The 20448-nt window shown below is 40.7% G+C and overlaps 1 protein-coding gene across 24 annotated transcripts in view; it reads right to left on the bottom strand.

The window, feature by feature from the left end:
- Positions 1–629: 629 nt before the first annotated feature.
- The window catches only part of NRXN3 (neurexin 3), a 1192693-nt gene continuing 1172874 nt past the window's right edge, over positions 630–20448 (bottom strand). For 13 of the 24 annotated variants that reach the window (XM_077925120.1, XM_077925103.1, XM_077925121.1 and 10 more), the window contains one exon: positions 630–4455. In XM_077925120.1, the coding sequence (XP_077781246.1) occupies positions 3527–4455 (929 nt within the window). In that variant the 3' untranslated portion in view covers positions 630–3526. Of the gene's footprint in view, positions 4456–12564; positions 12857–20448 lie in introns of those variants that run through there. The other 11 variants (XM_077925136.1, XM_077925127.1, XM_077925139.1 and 8 more) reach the window with 3 other exon arrangements.

Raw genomic sequence — 20448 nt, forward strand, 5'->3', positions numbered from 1 at the left:
CTTTTAGATGTTGGAGCAATAGGTCCAAAATCCATCAGGAATGGCCACTGGCAGAGGAAGAGGAGTGTGGGGGGAGTGCACTGCCCCCAGCAGCGAGATCCCGGTGGGGTACCATCGCAGCTGCCCCCTGCCCATGCTGGGTGCCACGCCCCCACAGATGGCATGCCCCGCCCCAGGATGTGTGCCCCACCCCTGGGATGCACACCAGCCACGCCCCCACCTGCTCTCTGCCCCCCAGTACTGGAGCATGAAGCTCCGCCACTGGGAATGGCACTACCTCTCAGCCTCACCTGCTCCAAAGGGTTGCTGTGAGCATAAAAATGAAAATATCTTATTTTTTATTTTTATAGCTTTCCCAGAATAATGAGTTTACTCAAGGGCAATATCTGATTACTTTCTTTAAAAGAACTGTTCCATCTGTTTTAACTTCTTGAATTTTTATCGTTTCATTGATTATTTTCCTATGTTTAGCAGCTTAAAACGATAAATAAATAATCCCATGCAAGCTGCCCTGGGGTTCCTTGGAAAACTAACCGGGTAAATAAAATGGAATTTTCCTATAACGAGATTTTCCATGACAAAGGAATATCCCTTGCCTTTTCACAGAAAGTAACAGCAACGACGACGGCTTTGGGAAGAACATTTTATTGCTAAGCATATCCTTGAACGAAAAGGCAATTATGAAAAGAAAAGAACAGGCGAAAAAAGAAGGGACGGCAGGAAGGAGAGGAAAAAGATGAAGAAGCAATAACGGCACAATAAGATTAAATAAAAAAATTCAAGGTTCTGTCCATAAAACAATAGGGATATGGTAGAAGCCCACATACAGAAATGCACATGTTCCCAAAAAACTGTCCAATAGAAACAGACACCAACAAAAAAAGGAAAAGAAAGGTTGGTTTTTCCTAATTTTTCTTTTTAAAAAAAGATAAAGAAAGAAAGCAGAAAATCATTTCACAAGACTCCAAGACTCCAAGAACAGCAGCAATCTTTTACAGACATCAAGATATAATCAACTCCATGTATGTTCGGCCAGTTAGGTTGCCTAAATTCGTGCTTTTTATACCTTTTTAAAACCTGTCTTTATATATATTTTTTCTCTGTTGTAGTGTAAAAAAATAATTAAAAATAAAAAAACAAACAAACCTCACACACACTGAAAAGATTTGTTAGCCAGGTAAGCCACTTCTCAAACCATATGAGAAGGCTGCCTTGTTTTTTTATTTCGTTCCCATGTGCGTGTGGGCATTCGATAACACTTCTTCAAAGTCAAAGGTTCATGCGACTTATAAACACCAGCAAGAGTAGATTTCTAAACCTAAACAGCTGATTAGATTTCATCTGTACACAGAAAAATTGTACATTTTAATATGCCAGAGTCCTCTATAGAATTTTTGTGGTCTCCTTGTCTCTCTCATTCTTTCTGTCTGTCTCTCTTTTTTTGCTTAATTTTTTAAATTTTTTTTGCACATGATATTTATGGCCAAAAAACCCCCAGTTGGTTATTTGTTTTCCCTGTACAGCAAGTTGCTCTCTTAATGGAAGGAAAAATAATAAAAAACAACAATTGAAATTAAGTACATTGAATATAAACAACAACCCAATGAAATCTCAGAGCATATGTACAACAGGGTACCCATCTAGAAATTACACCAGTCAAAAAGAAAACTGTAGTAAAATATGTAAACAAAATCTTTTTTTCTTCTTAAAATCTTTTTGACACAGGTAACTGTGACAAAGTTAAAATGCACACACTCTTCATATTTTTAAAGTTTAGCTTTTTGTTGTTTTGTAAAAACATTTTTTTCTTTACAACATTCTCATTTCATCTTAAGACTTTAACAGCATTTCTGTTCCAGTCGTCCCATCAAACATACCATGATAAATATATCTGTATATATATATATTTATATATATTATACTATTAATAAGCTCCTTTAGTTTTTTTATTTATTTCTGTGTGTCATAGAGACTTCTTAAATTTATCTTCTTTCATATAAAAGATAAAGGAAAGGGAAAATCGGGGAAATGGAAGGACAGCGAATCAGAAATGTCAAATCTACAAAATTAAATTGTTACATATGAAACACACCTTCATGGTTTTCTTTATTTTCTTTATTTTTAAAAAAGCACCCACCCCTATTTTTGTACTCGTTCATGACATGTTTTTGGCTCGTGCGACATTTTGTAGATCTTGTCACAAGTTGAACTCAGTATACTCTTTCTAAACATTCAATTCAACTGATTTACTATTGTTTGCATTCATGCATTACCATCAGCCAAGGAGCCAGAACCCAGAAAATGGCTCCTTTATTTTTGCTTGGTCTGTTCGATTCAGAATGGCTCAGTATTTTGTTCTGTTTTGCTTGGTTTGGTTTCTCAGTCCCTTTTATTCCCCCGTAGCTCGGCTATACTAATGTATACTAAGCAGTAGTCAAATACAGACAGTGGGGGCCCCTAATCAAAGAAGAAACCATGTTATCTCCTCATGACTTCAGTCATAAATATGAGAGCCAGATGATGGTTGGGGGGCGTGGAGGGGTGTGCAATTCTCCATTACTGTCATTCTCAGCATCGCCACCATCACTGCCACCCCATCAACTGTCCTTTGTTTGTTTGTTTGTTTTTACGTTAACAACTTACTGCAGACAACAAATTCAAGAGACAACACAACCTGATATGTAGAGCAAACACCGTCAGTAGAACTTGAGTTCATATATGGCAACAGTCTCTCTTTATTACCATTTCTTTTAAAAAATAATAATTCCCCAAGGTTTCTTCTTGACTTATGTCCTGGCTCATTCTCCCAAAAACCCTCACAGAAAATGAAAAGAACTCAGACAAAAAACATAATGGAAACCCCACACCATATTTATTAATTTTTTTCTCCCCTCCCCCTTCACAACTTGAAAAAAAAAGAAAGAGATAAGCTGGTCAGGGCCAGATCGGTGGTTGCTGTTGTTGTTGTCGTGTGTGTGTGTGTGTGTGTGTTTATAACATTTGTCATTTTTTTTCTTTTTCTTTTTTTGTTTGTCATTTTTTTTCAAAATAATTGAAACTAAACAAAAACAACAAAAAAATTAGCGTACAGTCAAAGATCATGAACATCATTAAAGACTCACTTGGAGATACGAAACAAGTAAGCCATGAAGTCTTCTGCCTTTTGCAGAAAAGTTCAGCTGAGGAGGAGGCCTGAAGGCTGTCCAAGTCCGCCAACATGGTAAATGCTGCATATGCCTTCTTCGGAACGCTAAGTGTGCTTTATAATACAGTAGGGTACAGAGTTTGGGGACTCCCGAGCGGTGACTGAAAACTTAGCACGTCAACAGCTGAAATGTTTATTCTCAAGATTTGGTTTTTCTTTTTAATTAAAAAAAACCACAAACTGCAGCTCCCAAGCTCGTTAGCTGTAACAGTTTTTTTTAAAGATTCAGTTCTATCTCATTAAATATTTATATATTTATATATATAAATAAGTATTTTTTATAATTTTTTTTCATTTCATTTTCATTTATTTTTATTTTTTTTACACGTAATATTCTTTGTCCTTGTTTTTCTGTTTCTTGTGGCCGCTCTTTGCGCTCTGCTGCTTCTCCTTCATGAGCGTGCCGTTGCTCTGGGCCGAGTTGCTGATGTAGTTCCGCGTCTCGTCCACCTGATAGGACCCCTCGTCCCTGTTCCTGTACTTGTACATGGCATACAGGAGGATCAGGATGCAGAGGGCGGCGGCAGCCACAATGCCGACGACCATCCCCGTCGTGCTGCTCGACTCTCGGACCACCTCTGAGGCCCCCGGAACCCGTCTGATGCCTGGCTCCGTGGGGTTTGCTGTGGGCACATTACGGAACATGGGGGAAGTTATTAGCGGGCTCTTCAGCTTTGTGCTGTCTAGCTCATAGGCAGTGGGCAACGGAAGCAAGACTATGTCAGGCTGGGGTTTGAGGTCACGGTTATTCATGTTGCCGGCTGGCAATTTGGGCACCATCCCAGTCGAGGACGAAGCTGTGGAGCGGATCAGCTCAGGGGACAAAGCTGTGGTAGTAGTAGTCCTACCAGTTTCGGAGACTTTGTTAGGTCTAAAGTCCTTGGCTTCCCATTTGGGTGCGTGTGCTTTGTAGCCACCTTCGAAGATGGAAGTGGAAAGGCTCTTATCTGTTACCAAGGAGAAGGTGGTGTAAAAATCTTCATCATCAGTAGGGGGTAGGTTAGAGTCAAAGGTTTCCCCTGAGCCATACCCAGATATCACCAAGCCATCATCATCACAACCATCGCTGCCTTGGTCCGACAAGCAAGGTAACCCCGCCTCAGAGGTCATGGACAGGGAATCTTTGGTGGTCTCAATAATGGTGAGGAGGGGGCGGAAGGTAGTAGGGAGTGTAATGAAAGGTGCACGAGTAGCAATAGGAGGGATATCTAAAGGATCTTCTACAAGAAGAGGGATAACTAATTCACCTCCTGGACAGAAAAGAAAAAAAAGAAAACAGTTAGTACGTTGAATACAGTGCTGCACGGGATGTTCAGCCCACCCAACTCAAAAGGTTTGTGTGGATGTGTGTAGTGCGGGTGGGGGCCTTAAAAGTGTTGACCTAGCAGGTTTTCCATTTTTATTTCTCCCAATGGGCACAACCTTTCAAGGGATCCCTTCAGCCTTTTCACCCACCTCACTTAGATGCAGGAGAGGCCAAATCCATCCTCTTTTAAGCTTGGCCAAAGCAGGGCGTCTGCGATTTGGCTTTCGAAGATACTCTCAAAGTAACTTGCAGAACTCAACAATGGCACGCTTCTTTTATTGCGTTAAATACTTGGGGAAACTGTCTAGTTAAATGGTGTATTGCCGCATGGGGAGATGGCACTTTCTTTTTCAGGTGTTGCACTTTTCTTTCTCATTGTTCCCCCTCCCCCCATTATACATATGTACTTAAGTTTCCTCAAATGGTGCACAGCAGGAGGAGCTTGGATGATGCGCAACTCTAATTCCATAATTTGCCATTTGCCGCTGGAAGTAGGAATTTCAATCAATGTAAAGTGAGCGTTTGACTGGTTTAGAATGTTTCTTGGAGAGCCCGTGAGCAGAGAATTCTTACAACATTACTTTTTGCACCGAAACCTTATTTAACGGAATGGGAGCTGCATTTGGTAGATGGTACCTAACTTCTGGGAAAGTTTGATGGGTCTGGGTTCTACTGAACTAGGAAGAACAGTCTGCTACTGCTGATCTGTGCTGTGTGCATGTGCTATTACTTGCATAACCTGCATTTGTTTCACACACACAGTGGCATGCAGCTTGCAAAGGTGTTTTTGGTGGGGGAGGGGTGACATCACACATGCAACGTTGCTACGTCCTGACATAACATGCATGAGTGTGAGCATCACACTTCCTTCCCTAAACTGGGCATAAGCTTTAATATTTTAATACTCTAATTTACCAGGAACATTTAGGGGACTAGCCTGGTCCCCCTAGTCCACTCACTCCACTCCACTGCGCACACAACATTGGGTATTCCTAAAAAGTTGGCATATTAACAAAAACATAAGAGCATATGTTCAAGAAAATTAACTCTGTCCTAAGCATTGCTGGCAGAATATTGGTTGATCTTTTTTAAAAAAACAAAAACACACACATCGATTTAAATGATATATATTTGGGCAGAAGGCATTTTTAACCATCCTTTGTGAGGTGGAAGGCAAAAAGGTAATTTCAGAGCCTTAACAACATACATACCTTCAGCTTAATCATTTAAGTTTGGATACAGACCTTGGGCTGTAGTTATTCAGTAGGTTTCAACAGGGGTCAAATGCTGGAAAATGGGCAGTCAATGGAAGTGTTTGTATTGTGCTAGGAAGAAATTAACCTCACACAAGCAGAAAGCACCCTTCTGCTCTTGATTCAAGAGCATCAAGCACTCAGGAGCTGAGAACACTCCTGATACACTCGTCAAAGAAGACTGGTTCTAACGAAGGAGATGAGCAAAGCTTTTTGCCATAAGCCATTTAGTAATGCCAGTTTTAGTATAGAACAATGGAGTACAAGGGTGAATGGTCAACTGCTCACTTTAAATGTGCAGCTCACAAGGAGGCTGAAAAATGACCATGTTTGTTTATATAGTATTTTGTAGATGCTCTTCACCTGCTTTCTGACCCTGTGAAGTCAGCAGGCACAAAAGATTGCCTTTACGTATTTTCTCTCTCTGGTCTGGTGGCTCTCAAATGAGACACCATTTTAAAAAGGCAAAACTCCATATAGAGGTCTGTGCATCAAATGGCTTGCCGTGACGTTTCTCCCATTTGTTTGTTTGTGTGTTTGTGTGTGTGTGGAGCAATCACTCAAATCAGGAGGATGCTGAATGTACAAGAAAGCCTTAGTCTGAAGTACCTGCCTCAAACATTATATTACGCTCTCAATCAGTATTGGTAGTCATCGGGAATAAGGGCTACTCCAAACATCCTTTTGGCGCTGCATTTCTAGACACCGGTCCACACTTTAAAGTGCTATTTATATATAAGTGGGCTTGGTGCACTGCTGATCTGCCACCTACCCAAGGCCTATATGAAAGGAAACTTTTCTCCCCAGGGAAAATAATCACGGCTATTTTGCAATTAACTGCTTGGATGTGGTCGTAGGAACATAGAAAACCTTCTGTTCCAAAAAGAATCACTTTCATTGTATGGGTTACTTGTATTTAAGGATGATTTTTCTTTTGCATTGACATGTTCTCAGCCGGGGCTTCAACAGACGGGAAGGATGAGTAGATGTCACGTTACTGGAGGGTTTGCCACTTGCTTTGTTCTCAAGGGGGAATCTCAGAAAATGTTTATAGATCACCTCTCACCAAGTGCATGGGGAGAGGAGGCTCGGTATAATTTTGACAATGAAGGGAAGTGGCAGGTAACAGAGCCTTTCAGGAAGGTGAGGCCAGGAGACAGTAAATATTAGGGTCCAGGATCTAAAGACAAGTTCCATGCATGGATACGTGCTTGCCACCCTTTGGGTGCTTCTAGATGTGGGTGATTGCCAATCTGCCATAAGGCAAAAGTGAGATAGAAGCTCTGCTTCCAGACTTCTAACATTCTGTAGCCAAGTGAGAATTCCTCCTTTCCCCAGCCGTATTTTTTGGGGGGTGGTGGGGGCTGAAGGACTTTTATTGAGTCCCCACCACCACCACATTCCCAATCCTGATTAACCCCCTGCTACAGTTTATGGGGGGGGGGTGATCGATCAGAGCAGGGGGTGGATCACAGGATCTAGCCAGTGGGCAATGCCATTCCCCACAGGTCCCTTTGCCAGGTGGCTGGGACCATCTACCAGTAATTCACCTGATGCTAGATGACTCTACAACAGCTTCATCTTTCAGAAGGAATGAACAAGGCCTTCTCAGTGATGTTACTACTGGCTGTGGATATCCTTTCACAGCACAAGTTTGTCTTTAGGATCTATATAGCTGCCTCTTGTCTAACTCCTAATGATTATCAGATCATCTAATGTAATGCTTTCCTGTTAGGACTCTATGGACATGAGTTGCTTTCCTCCCCATCTTCCAGGCACCAGCTGCCACTTTGGGAGAACAGAATATATGAGAGGGATTCAACTAATGAGTCCTGCATAAGGACCTCCCCCTGCCCCCGCCACCAAAATTGTTTTTTGGGGGAGGGGTCCGGTGAACCCCTGGAACAGCACACAGGGGGCGGATAGGGGGTTGTTCCATCTGGCAAGCCAAACGTCTTGTCCTGACAGAACAACTACCTTATACATATAAGTTTCTCAAGATCCAAAGAACAGAGATTTTCCAGGTTTTGTTCTAACTATAAACTTAAAAGTTAACCTATTCCCTTTCCCTGCCCGGCTTGTATTCCCAGCAGAAGGTCACACATTTATTGAAATGATTTGTGCTGACAACAGACTGCTTCGGGATGAAATAGAAAGGAACATATAAAATGGCTTCTTCTTCTGCATTAGTGATGCCAAATCAGCTTCTATTTGGCCAGATAAAAATGCAATAGATATAATGACCAATCCATTTGGAGAGGGTTGAGTTCTGCTTGGTTAAAACAAAACAAAAGAGTAGTCTGGTGGAGTGGCGGGGGGGGGGGGGAGAAAGACACCGCAAGTAATATATATTGCGAGATTTTGTTCTTTCTGTTCTTCTTGGGATAAGCACTCCATACTCCTTAAAAGTTAGCATTTTAAAATATGGGATCTATACCTGCTTGATAGCATTGTGCTTTCCTTTAAATTAGCAGTATCACTGGGGACATATAAAGTCTACCGTTAGCCTTGACGTCTGCCCTGCATTTTGCTTTATGAGTGTATTTATAGATACATAATTCATACCTCTGGGGCTGATCTCCAGTAAGGGCCCTTCTGACACTGGAATGGAGTGTTCAGAATTTAATAAGAACCTTGCTGAACTGTGTGAATGTTGTGGGCAGAGCATGAAGGCACGGTGCATGAAGTAGCCAAAGTTGAATGTGTGTCTATGTGGAAAAAAGCAAGCTGCCTCCACTCCATTTTGCTCATTTTTTGTGACCAAGTCAGTTTCCCTAGGTTTCCAGTCACAGAAGAGAAGTGGGACCAAAAAACAAAACGGAACACAAAAACACACCATATATATAAAAAAATAATCCTAAAAGGGTCCCCTTTTTCTCTCTCTCTTCCAGATGTGGCAAAAAGGCTTTTAAATGCTTGCCAAGAAGCCCAGTACAGTGCATCCACATCCTCAGGTATTTGAATTCCAACATCTAAAGGCTCTCATTTGCATTTTATGCGTATTCCTTTGCACTGAAACTCAGGTGCACTTGTGGGGAGGGAATATTTCTGCTTTGGGAAAGAACTACAAACATTTTCTTTCTTTTCTTCTGAGAGACACAAGTTTGTACTCGCAGTCTTTTCTCTCCCCACTTTTCACAAAAGGAAAGAGGGAAATGGCATTGTGTTTTTTAAAGTCCTCCTCCTTTATGGCAGCTTGCTATGGGCAGAGAGGGGAGTATTCAAGCCGCGGTCCTTGAGCTGCTGAAAACCTGATGTTAATATGAAGCTGCCTTAGCAGCTGAGTGTTTTTAATATTCTCCCACCTCTGTCCTAGCTCATTTAATTGAATCAGACAGGCAATACTACAAGGAAGAGACCTCCCTCTTCCATCACAGGATACCTTACCTCACTGCTTGATAGATATTACATCCCTTGACTATCTCTCAGGAAGACATTTGTGCCCACATAAACCCTACAAGATCACATTCACTTCAAATGAAAGATCTGGCATCAAAGAGTCCTCCTCTAGAGAGCTGTTAGAAGTATGGAAGGTGCGAGCAAAGGATGTTTTAGTAGTGTAGCCTGCTTCACTGGCCAAAGCTATACAATCTCCATCCTACATTTGTAACCAAAAGAAAAGTGAACATTTACCAGTAAGGGACATTTGTACGCCTGCAGCCTAGGGATTTGGGAAAGCTATTCTCCCCACCCCACTTTGAGTTCTCAGCTTTCCTGCTCGATGGTCTTGGATAGTATTGCTTTTAGGAACTGCAGGTGCAAATCAGACATGCAGCTGAATCCACAACCAAACTGCAGAGTCTTCATTGCTTTCAGTAGACGAACAGTCAGATGTATGCTTCCAAGCCCAATTCAATGTGCTGCTTTTGACCTATAAAGCTCTTTATGGCTCAGGACCCCAGTATCCTCTGCAATGAACCTGATACGAACCTACCCAGATCCTTAGATCTCCATTCGATGCCGTTCTCTTGGTCCCCACTCTGAGGAGGAGGACAAGGAAAAAGGCCTTTTCATTTGTGGCTCTCCATTTATGGAATCTTCTTCCCAATGAGGTCTGCCTGGCACTGAAATCTTTTTGGCAACAGGTAAACTTACCTCTTTTCCCAGGCTTTTGATGGAATAGGATGCTGTTGTTTGGTCTTAGTTGTGCTGCTGAAGCATTTTGTTCCTGTATGGACGGTACCTTTGTGGATTTTTATATATTGTATGTTTTTATTGAAAGGCTGGGGTTTTGGTACCCATGCTTATGCTCTTTAAAATGTGGGAAGTAGCTTAGGAGACCTTGGGGTGTGTGTAACAGGCGACTAACTAGTTTAAAATGATAATAAGAATGATAATGTGCATCTCCATTTTTTTAAAACTCCCAACTATCTTGCTCAAGATTTTACACATTAGATAGATAGATAGATAGATAGATAGATAATAGATAATAGATGATAGATAATAGATGATAGATAGATGATAGATAGATAGATAGATAGATAGATAGATAGATAGATAGATGATAGATAGATAGATGATAGAGAGATAGGTGATGATAGATGATAGATAGATAGATGATAGATAGATAGATAGATAGATGATAGATAGATAGATAGATAGATAGATAGATAGAGATAGATGAGAGAGAACGAGAGAGCGATGTCTAACAGAATGTAAATCAGTTAGGATGATACAGTGTCTACACCAGTAGGACTACAATGTATCAGAAACGAAACCTATTTATTAAGGAATATATTAGTGCCTACTTGGAGGTTCTTTGTGATATAAACAATGGCTGTTCATTATCTTGTAGTTATGCTAACAAACAATTTATTAGGCTGTTATGCTATTTGTTTAGTGTTGGGATAGGTTGGAGAGATGACTCTCAACTTGAGGTTGAGGAGCAAAAGCAGCTTGCTGAAATTCATAAAACATGACTAGCTATAACTAGGATTCTGCTAGTTTCATATGGTTCAAAGGAAGCTCTTTACCTGAGTTTGGGTGAGTGGATGGAGGTTTTGGAAATTGTTTTATCTTGCTTGATTTTATGCACCTAGGTAGAAGGGTAGAAGGAGATGTTCTGCCACAGGCACCCCAGCAATGCAGTTGAGTGCAACAACTAGGTGTGCTCTGTGAAAAAGCTAGATTATACTGGCCTGAGTTCTTGCCATAAAACAACGTGGTCTTGGATCTTCTCTTCTTTCGCAGAATAAGTTTTTCTTGTATGCCATTATTATTTCTTTTACAACTTACTACCCCATGTGAATTACCTCAACTAGTATTACTTTTTCTGCATGCTATTTGACTGCATGCTATTTATTCCGACCCTTTAAAAATTCTACCTGTTCTGACCAAAGGATGTTATTATTTTTTCTTTTTCTTGACAGAAATCCATGCAGGAATGAAGAATCTCCATGGGACAGGAGTCCTGACTAAGATATTTTTAAACATGTTATACAGGTGAAAGATATCATGATTCGATCTTCTACCACGGCAACTGCAGAATGCGACGCTAAAGAAGTACATTTGAGAGTATCTTCTTGAGCAAAATTGAAGGAAAAGGTTCAACAATGAAATTTAGAAAATTGGGTAGATCCTTTTGCTGGAATGAAACGGCGGTACATTTAGGTCATGGGGGCCGTTTTGCAAAGCATGCTGGGTATTTCCTTTGTTTGTTTGTGTAGAATCTCCCCACCATACTACATAGACATATAGGTTGAAAAGGAAGGACTCTACTTGAGAGGGGCTGGTCGCAAATGGAAAGCTACCACTGGTTCTGTTACCCCTCCTACAAAAGTGCAACAATACATATTGAATGCAGATTTAAAAAGTAAACATAAAAACAAGTATCTTGCAAAAATTAAATGAAGGGATACATCTATAGAAGCAAATGATAATAATCATATACTGAAAAAGTAATAAAAACCACAGCAAAGGTTAAAACTCTGAACTAAAAGCAACAACAATAACAAGTCATTCGCTTTACTACAAAAAAGAGAGAAGACTGAAAATAACTGGAAACACAAGAAAAGAACCCCAAAAGCATCTTTAACAAAATAATTATAATAATAAAACTAAATACACATATACAAATAATCAGAAGAAAGCATACCACATCGATTTCATATTGTCAACTTACATCAACAAATTGCCCGCATGTTTTTTGGCATGAAAGAAAAATTTATAAAAGAAAGTTGTGTAAGAATGCTCTTGGATAAGCAAAATTGCCACATTTGAGAAACTTTTGCTTTTTTTATTTTGCTGTTGTTGTTTTTTCCTTTTTTTTAAAAAAACTTTTTTTTATCAAAATGTGTATTATTTTCATTGTTTTTAAATATAATAATTATTTACGACAAAGGGTGATACAGGGAGGCAACAACACATACATCCACACCACATAACGTGAAAAATAATAAAGAATAAAAAATAAATCCTGCACTGCAACAAATCAGAACTTTTTTCCTACTGCGTTTTGTTCATCTTGCAAATTCCGAATTTTGTTTTTTTCCTAACAATAGTTAATGGATTGTGATTTATATATATATAAAAAATAAAAGCCTGGGGGGTGGGGAAAACCTGTACACCTTATTGTCACAGAATTTGTGTTTTGATTGTTTTCATCTCCATATATCAGAAGTGCAATTCCCCAAGCACAGCTCAGATGCAACCTCAACCATCTATGGAACTTGCACAAAAGCAGTGTTCAGCGGATCACACCCTCAGTGGTGTTTGAGAATCAATTTATTTGCCTTTTCTTTCTTTCTTTTTCTTTCTTTCTTTCATTTAATTGATTGGAGATATAGATATATTTTTTAAAAAACAAAACAAAACAAAACAGTTTCTTTTCTTTGTCCTAAAATTTGGAGTGTGTGTGTTTTAAGGAATGGATGACTGCACATAAAATTTTAAATGATGCTAAAGAAAGGGTGGGTGGGTGGGAAAGTGAGGGGAGACTTAATGGGAAGATAAGATGCCTCAGGTGGATGGAGTGGGGTTGTACGGTCTATGAGTGTACTACACAAATGAAGATGATGGGAGTGAACGTGTAAGTCAGTTGCCATGTCCATGTAAGTGCAGAACGGAGTGATCTAGCGGCATTAGAGCTTCTGGCTGTAAGGAAGGGATGGGCAATATACAAAAACAAATGAGCATATTCATGCCCATCAACAAAAAGAAAGAACAGAACTCTAACACTGACAATCTCACAAACCCTAAGCTGCAACTTCTTCAACATGCAAATTACAAAAAATTACTAAGAAATATAATAATAATAATAATAATAATAATAATAATAATAATAATAATTACAGTTTCATTAAAATTTCTCAAATGTTAAGAACAGTTCAGACTTTTTCCCTATTTAAAAAGCAGTAAAATATACAAACTAATAATAATAATAATAATATTAAAAAAGAAAAAAAACAAGGAAACTATATTTTATGCATAGGAGTTGGAACAACTTCAACTGCAGCTCTGCTCAGCTTCATCGTCGTATCATAATCCTGATCATAATCTCTTCCAGTGTCTATTAAGTCTTTAATATCCAAGTATTAATTTAGTTTTGAGACATGAGAGGTTCCAACGCATGCAGCCATGATTGCTCAAAAGGAGTGGGCTTTCTGTAGTGCTTTCACGATCCTTCTCCCCATCTCAAATTTAATGGATGTTAAAATTATGATTTAAATAATGCTTTAAAATCAGGCCATTTTTTCCTTTTTCCTTTTTCTTTTTTTTTAGAAGGAAGGCTGTAGGATTCTGCAGTTGAGGTTGTCCCTTATTTAAAGAGGGAGATAGAGGGAAAAATTTCAGAAATCAACTCAATAATGTTTATGTTGTTAGATTGGAACAAACCAAATCTAAGATAGAAATCCAACATTTGAAAAGAAAAGACATCAAAATAGGCATACTTTTTTATTTTAAAAAATGAAAAAAAGGAAAGGAAAAAAGAGCACTTTATTCCTAGCAAGAAGGGAGAAGGGAACAACTGTTTGGGTTTTACTTTTTTTTTGTAATTACTTGGAAAGGAAAAAAAAAAGATATTTCACACACTTTCAAAGATGAACAAACCAGATGCACACACTGAAAAGGAACAGACAAAGCAGTCTAGGGACACTTTTATCATTTCAAATTCTTTCCCATTAAAAAAAAAGGATTTAAGTCCCCCCCTTTTTTAAGTCAAAACATTTGGCAGAAAAAAGGCCACTAAAAACCCTCAGCCTCCCTTTTACATTTGCTTTTTAATTTTTTTTAAAAAGCCATTAATTAATTTTTGAAAGAAAAATAAAGAAATAAATAAATATGAGGGGAAAACGTGCAGTCTGGATGTACGTCATAAATAGACATAGGAAAATATAATATATATATATATAAGAAATTGGCTGAGATTGACAAATGGGGTTATAAAAATAGCTTAGTTTTACTGTAGGATGTTAATAATAATAATGCATGCTTAAAGTAAGTTGCATTTAGGGAAAGTAGAAGAAACAGAACAGCAAGCCAGGAAGGGAGGATGGGAGGAAAGGGGAAGGCAGGTTAGCAAAGGAGGCAATTCAAGGAAGCTTTTGGTATGTCATTCCACAACTGTCCACTAGGGGCAAAGCGCATTCCAGAGGGCGCCTGTGCAAGCTGTGGGAGGTAGAAGGGCAAACAGGTAGGATAGAAATCGAAAACAGCACTGGTAAATCTATTTGCAAATGCTGTAACTGGAGATCAGGGTGATATGACTCAACCTTACAGTCCTCAGTTACTGAGCCTATCAACAAGCAACAACACTGAATGGATTATTCCTATAGGAATTATTTGTAGGGCCATTAATACCATTTTAAGGTCTTCCATACCTCAAGACTGAAGAGGCTCATGTACCTGTACAGCTCAATCCTATGTCTGTTTACTGAGATATCATTTGGGGATTACACCCAAGCAAGCATGCATAGAATTGCAACCTCCGTAGAACGGATGGCCGATATTCACTCCTTCAAATGCAGGAGAATTTTAGTAATGTGTGCAAGATAGATGGAATAAAAAATATCTAGGACAGCACCAAGTAGTAAATAGCTCGAAAGTGCACTGGATCACTAATTAGACCTGGCAAACAAATGGATCATTTGTCAGGCAACTAACTAACTAACAACAACAACCCGGAACTGGTAGTATATGCAGATTCTATTCACAAATCCACATGCAGGCAACGCTGCAAGATACGGACTGCAAAGTTGAGTCATCCATGAGCTGCTATTAATCTGCGAGCTTTTAATAAGCCACTGGGTTTAGAAGCCAATTGGATTAGAAGCCAATGGAAGGCAGTAGGCTTGTGCACAAGATATAAAATAAAGAATTCAAAGAGCTCTGCTTACTGGGTACTTTTCATAGCGTAGCCAGCTGTACTTTCAGACCCCACTGAGATAGCAGCGGCAATTGCCGAGGGCATGAATTTAACATTCACAATATGGAAATAACAGAACCGATCCTCCCACAAATTATTTGATGCCTTACTGAAAAAAGTGTCCCAGGCTGGTTGAGACTGAGGAGAGAATGGGAGCAGACGAGAACTGCCCCACCTCCACGAAAATACACAAGGTGTGAGGCCAAACTGGCATTTAGGAGGCCAATCATAGGAAAGACCACCTTTAGCTCTAGTGGAGATGTGCACTGGCACTCTATACTGCCCCCCTTTGGGGAATGGGTTACATACAAGGGATGTTCAACCAGGAAGACAAAGAAACCTGGCTGGGTTAGCTTCAGGGACAGTATAATTAAAATACTTTGCTTGTGGCACCAAGCCCAGCTTATTAATTGTTGCAATGTCTTTTGAAGAATGCTTGTAGAATATGCAATAGAGAGGACATTGGTCTGCAGATAATGTGATGGGGCTCTTTATCAAAACTTCAAAAGGTAAAGTCCCTGGGTGCTATTCCCTAGCAGGATTCTTAGCCTCTGGCCCAATGAGGTCTCATGAAATTTCACAAAAGGGCACTTAATTATGCCCTGACTTGATTTCCAAACTGGAGATTTGTGTCCCTCCTTTGTTTCATTAAGGCCTCAATTCCGTAGCCACCTACCCATGGAACACAATGGGGCTTGCTTCTAGGTAGACACCTAAAAGATTGTGCTGTAAAACTCAACCATCTCTGCCACCAGGCCATTCCAGCCATTTACAACTTTTTTAAACTCAAGAACCTATGGCACTTATCACTATGTAGGAATGCTACCACTTTCTATCAAACCCCTAGTTTTAATTGCTCTTGCCTACAAGCTTCAGGCAATACACTCTGGAGGGAACCATGACTATAAAAGTGGCATGAATGTGCTTTGGATGTTAAGGTATGCTGTGGGTCTTTCCATAGTGACTTTTTGTTACATTTTCAAAATAATTATCTTCAGGCTGTGCAACAGGTTAAATCTCTCTCTCTCTCTCTCTCTCTCTCTCTCTCTCTCTCTCTCTCTCACACACACACACACACACACACACACACACACACACACACACCCCAGATTGTCATGGTAGGAAATTGAAACCTCCTAGCAGGAAGATCTTTCAACAGCAGAACAGATGCTTTGAACAAGGGGTGTGACTAGATTACCCCCCCCCCCCAAGGTCCCTTCCGACATTAAAATGCTATGATTCTAAAGGTCACTATGTTCTTGCTAGGACACTTTTTCCCCTTCAGTTTTTCCTTCACCTTCAATTGGAGACTATGTTGCTTTCTGTCTCTGTTTTTCAGCAAGTATCGTTGGCTTGCAGAATTTCCTTCTAGCCCCACACCTGTCTTTTTATGCATGCAAACATCTGGTCACAGGGAGACTGTTGTTCCTTTCTTTCCCATTTTGATATCCCTCTAAAACCTAGGACAGAAAGTGCTCCCCCCTCACCCTGACACTTCCAGCCTAGTTGGAAAAAGGGTCCTTCAGATTTTTAAGAAACATTTTCCTGCTGCAAAGCCCAAGCCACCTAACCTATATGCCCGTTGAGTTATCAGACAGGTGATTTTAAGATCATTTAGGTATATTTCCCATGTCAAGGCAGGACACAGAGACAATTCACAACACTTCTTAAGCAGCTGACACCATTGTAAAAGTCTTCAGTGGACGCTCGGGTTGCGAACGTGATCTGTGCCGAAGGCATGTTTGCAACCTGCAGCACCACATCTGTGCATGCGCAGGTTGTGATTTGGTGCTTCTGCACATGCAGAAAGCGTGATTTAGCGCTTCTGTGCATGCGCGAGCACCGAAACCCGGAAGTAACCTGTTCCAGTACTTCCGGGTTTTGGCACGTCTGTAACCCGAAAACACGCAACCTGAAGCGTCTGTAACCCGAGGTATGACTGTACTAAGATTCACAAATACACTCAAATGTCTATTCCCATGTAAGCAGGTTAGCTACAAAATGGTATGAGGAGGAAGAAAAGGCATCCTTTAATCTATATATGTATCTGCTTTGAGTTTCTTACAAAATCTTCAGCAGTCTTGCTTCAGCTAGGACCTCTGCACTTCTGTTTGTCCCCCAGTATAAGCTGCAGCCCCCCCCCCAATTATTATTATATTGCCTGGAATCAATCCAGGGCACTTGGATCAAGTCTCTCTCTCTTTCCCCTCCACACCTGCTGAGTTTAAACAATGCCACTATCAGCATAAAAATGCTTTGCTTTTATGGCTTCAACTGAATGGCTTGCTTATGAAGCACAGAATTGTAGGGTTGGAAGGGCCCTTAAGAGTCATCTAGTCCAACCCTCTGCAATGCAGGAATCACAGCTACAACATGCTGCACTGAGGGTACATTTCAGGGGGAGAGCAGCCTTTGCCAATACTGTTTGGGACCACAAATCCCACCAGCCCTTGCCAGCTCATCCATGCTACCTGATGGGAGTTGGAGTCCAAAACATCAGGAAGGCCCAGGTTGCCAAATGCTGGCGAAGTCCCTCTCTGAGTTTCTCACATTGGTGCTAAGGATGGTAGGTTTGTGGTTTGTACATGAATTGTGTCCAGAGTTCCCTTTGCCAAGGTGAATTACTGACATGAGCTAATAGGAGCTAGGGTGGCTCAGAAAAGCTGCAGTTCAGCACTGGATCGGAATAAACAGCTATCAGGTTTCCCACAGATTGACACTTGCTCCAATTCAGTGCTAAACCACAGGTTTTCCCAGGGAAAGCAGAGGCGCAAAGGCAAAGCCACTCTGACCATGCCTAGAAAGCAGTGGACAAGCAGGTGTGTGGACGAGCCTGTATACAACCCTTCTATCTTCAAAGGGGCTTGCACTCAGCTAGTAGTAAGTCCAATCTGAGTCACATGCATAAGGACTGGGCTACATCACTGCACTCCTAAACATGCTTACTTGGGAATTAGCCCCATTAAACTCAATGGGATATAGCGGTACTTCCAAGTAAACATGCATAGGAATCCATTGCAGAGATTCCATGGAGCACCACTGCATCATTCAGTAAGCTCAGTTGGGGATGGATGGATGGATGGAATGGTCATGATCATTTGTGTCCTCAGGAGATTAGTAGACTGGAAAGTCCATTCTGCTGAAATGTCCATGCAGATTTTTAGGTGAAATCCTATTGTGTGTGTTTGAGGGCGCATTCTGGCTCTTTTTAAAATGGTGTCTTACAGGGACATTGTATGGAACAAAAGATGACTGCCCCTATAAGTACATGGGGGCAGCTATATTTTCTCTGTGCAATTACTCAGGAAGTGGTGGCATGCCAGAACATACTGCTGCTTCCAAGGCCCTTTGCTCAAAACATGTCACTGAGTGCAGAATGCTTTGAACATCCTAGTTGCTTCAAGCAGATACAAATGTCTTTTTTAATAGAAAGAAAAAAGCCCTTGGCCCACTCTATTAAAAAAAAAAAAAGTAAGTAGGAGTGAACATGCAGACTTTGCTCCAAATTGTGGAACATACTGAAATCCTCCCTCATCCCTAAGCCAAATATAATATAGACAATAAATAATATTTAGCCATCCCTGTTGTTTGATTCTCAAACTTTCCAGCAGTAACGTTTTGTGCCACATTCTCCCACCCCAAAACATTTTTGGTGTTGTTGTGACACCATACTACTGCGGAGAACAAGTGCATTTCTCCCACAGATTGGCTCAACCCCGTCACAAGGAACTTCCCATGTCATTCTTATTTTTCCTTAGGGAACACTAACATTGGCGTGGAAACTTTTGCTGTGATGGTGGAAACAGTAATTCACATCTCTCCACAGAGTATCTTCCTATAAGTTTAAAAAAATATAGGGGTGTGTGTGTTTGTGTGTGTGTGTGTGTGTGTGTGTGTGTGCGTGCACACACAAACTCGGCACCTGCTTGTTCTCTCCCCTACTCAATAGCTGCTGCCTGAGGGAGCCATGTTCTTTCTCTGACAGCTTACATTGCAGGCAGGAGGAGGGGAACCCCCCCTAAAGTCATTAATAAAACAAATGCCACATAGCTTGGGGCCAGGCACAGTAAAATACATGCCTTTTGTAAATAACCCTTAGCAGGGCTACAGCTTTTCATCTTCAAAGCACTCTGGAGGCACTGAATATTTAAGGCCTGATGCATCTTTGCAAGACGCACAGGAATGTCTCCATTTAGCTGAAGTGCAGAGGGGGTGCAGGCTTGATTGAGGTTATTAAAGGGATCAGTGTCAGAGCAAGGGTGTAAGAAATAAGGTCTCAGCGTCAGACTGGAGCTAAAAATACTAAATCAGGCATTGCTCAAGCTTTAAAATATTTTACTTTGGAGCAGAGTAGGAGAACAATGGAATCCAACCTTTTTAAAGCTCAAGGATAGAGCTCTTTGAAAGGGGAGCACTTTCCTGTCCTCTCACTCCAGTTCCCAGATTTATGGTGACGTAGGCTTTCATGGACTAGAGTCTACATTATCTAACTCGTAGTGGAGGCACTAACAGTGTGATCCTGCTCAGAGGTTATGTCCCACTGTGTTCAGTGACACTTACTTCCAGGTAAATGTGTATGGAATATATCCATGCTTCGCTAGCAATTCAAAAGTGTGACGACGGCACAGAACGTTAGCAAGAGTTCGCTAGTTGGAATTTCGAGGAAGTGCAGTGGGTACTAGACTCAAAATGCCTGCTGTGGGTCTGTGTGGCATAACACAAAATGGCTCCCATATCTAAAAGAGCAGAAAAAAGAGGCAGGGCCACAAAATGGTGTGGTTATGCCCTCTAGCAATGGGGATAAGATACCCACACCAGCCACTACCACACCCGCTCACAAATAGAAGCTCTTTGCTCCTCTCCTCTGTTCAGAATGGATGAGAGGGTAGGTGTCCAATCCTGGCATCCAATGAAATGTAGGCATATTTAAGGGGGCATGTTCAGAGCAGAAGAAGCTGAGTCAGTGTAAATGGAAACTGAGCAGTTGTTGTACTATTAGATTTTCAAGGGGATGCCCACGGAGACCTTTTGCAGGTGCCCTAGGAGGTACCAGCAGTTACACATGGGAAATGTTAGGCAACATTAGTTTGGTTGTTTTTCCTAATAATTTTGAATGTCCCATCATTTACAGTTTATCCCCCCATGGAGTGTTCACTCAGAAACCAGGTATATTGTATCATAAATATGAGGTTTCTCTTATTGGTTTTCACTGACAAATGGCTTTTATCAGACGCTATAACATCTGTGCCAGGTTGAGGAAATAGCATCAACCTTGTCTGTCCAGACTATACATAATATCATAACCAGAGCCTCTAGCATG

This window comes from Podarcis muralis, chromosome 1 (assembly GCF_964188315.1).
Source record: "Podarcis muralis chromosome 1, rPodMur119.hap1.1, whole genome shotgun sequence".
NCBI classification, from domain to species: domain Eukaryota; kingdom Metazoa; phylum Chordata; class Lepidosauria; order Squamata; family Lacertidae; genus Podarcis; species Podarcis muralis.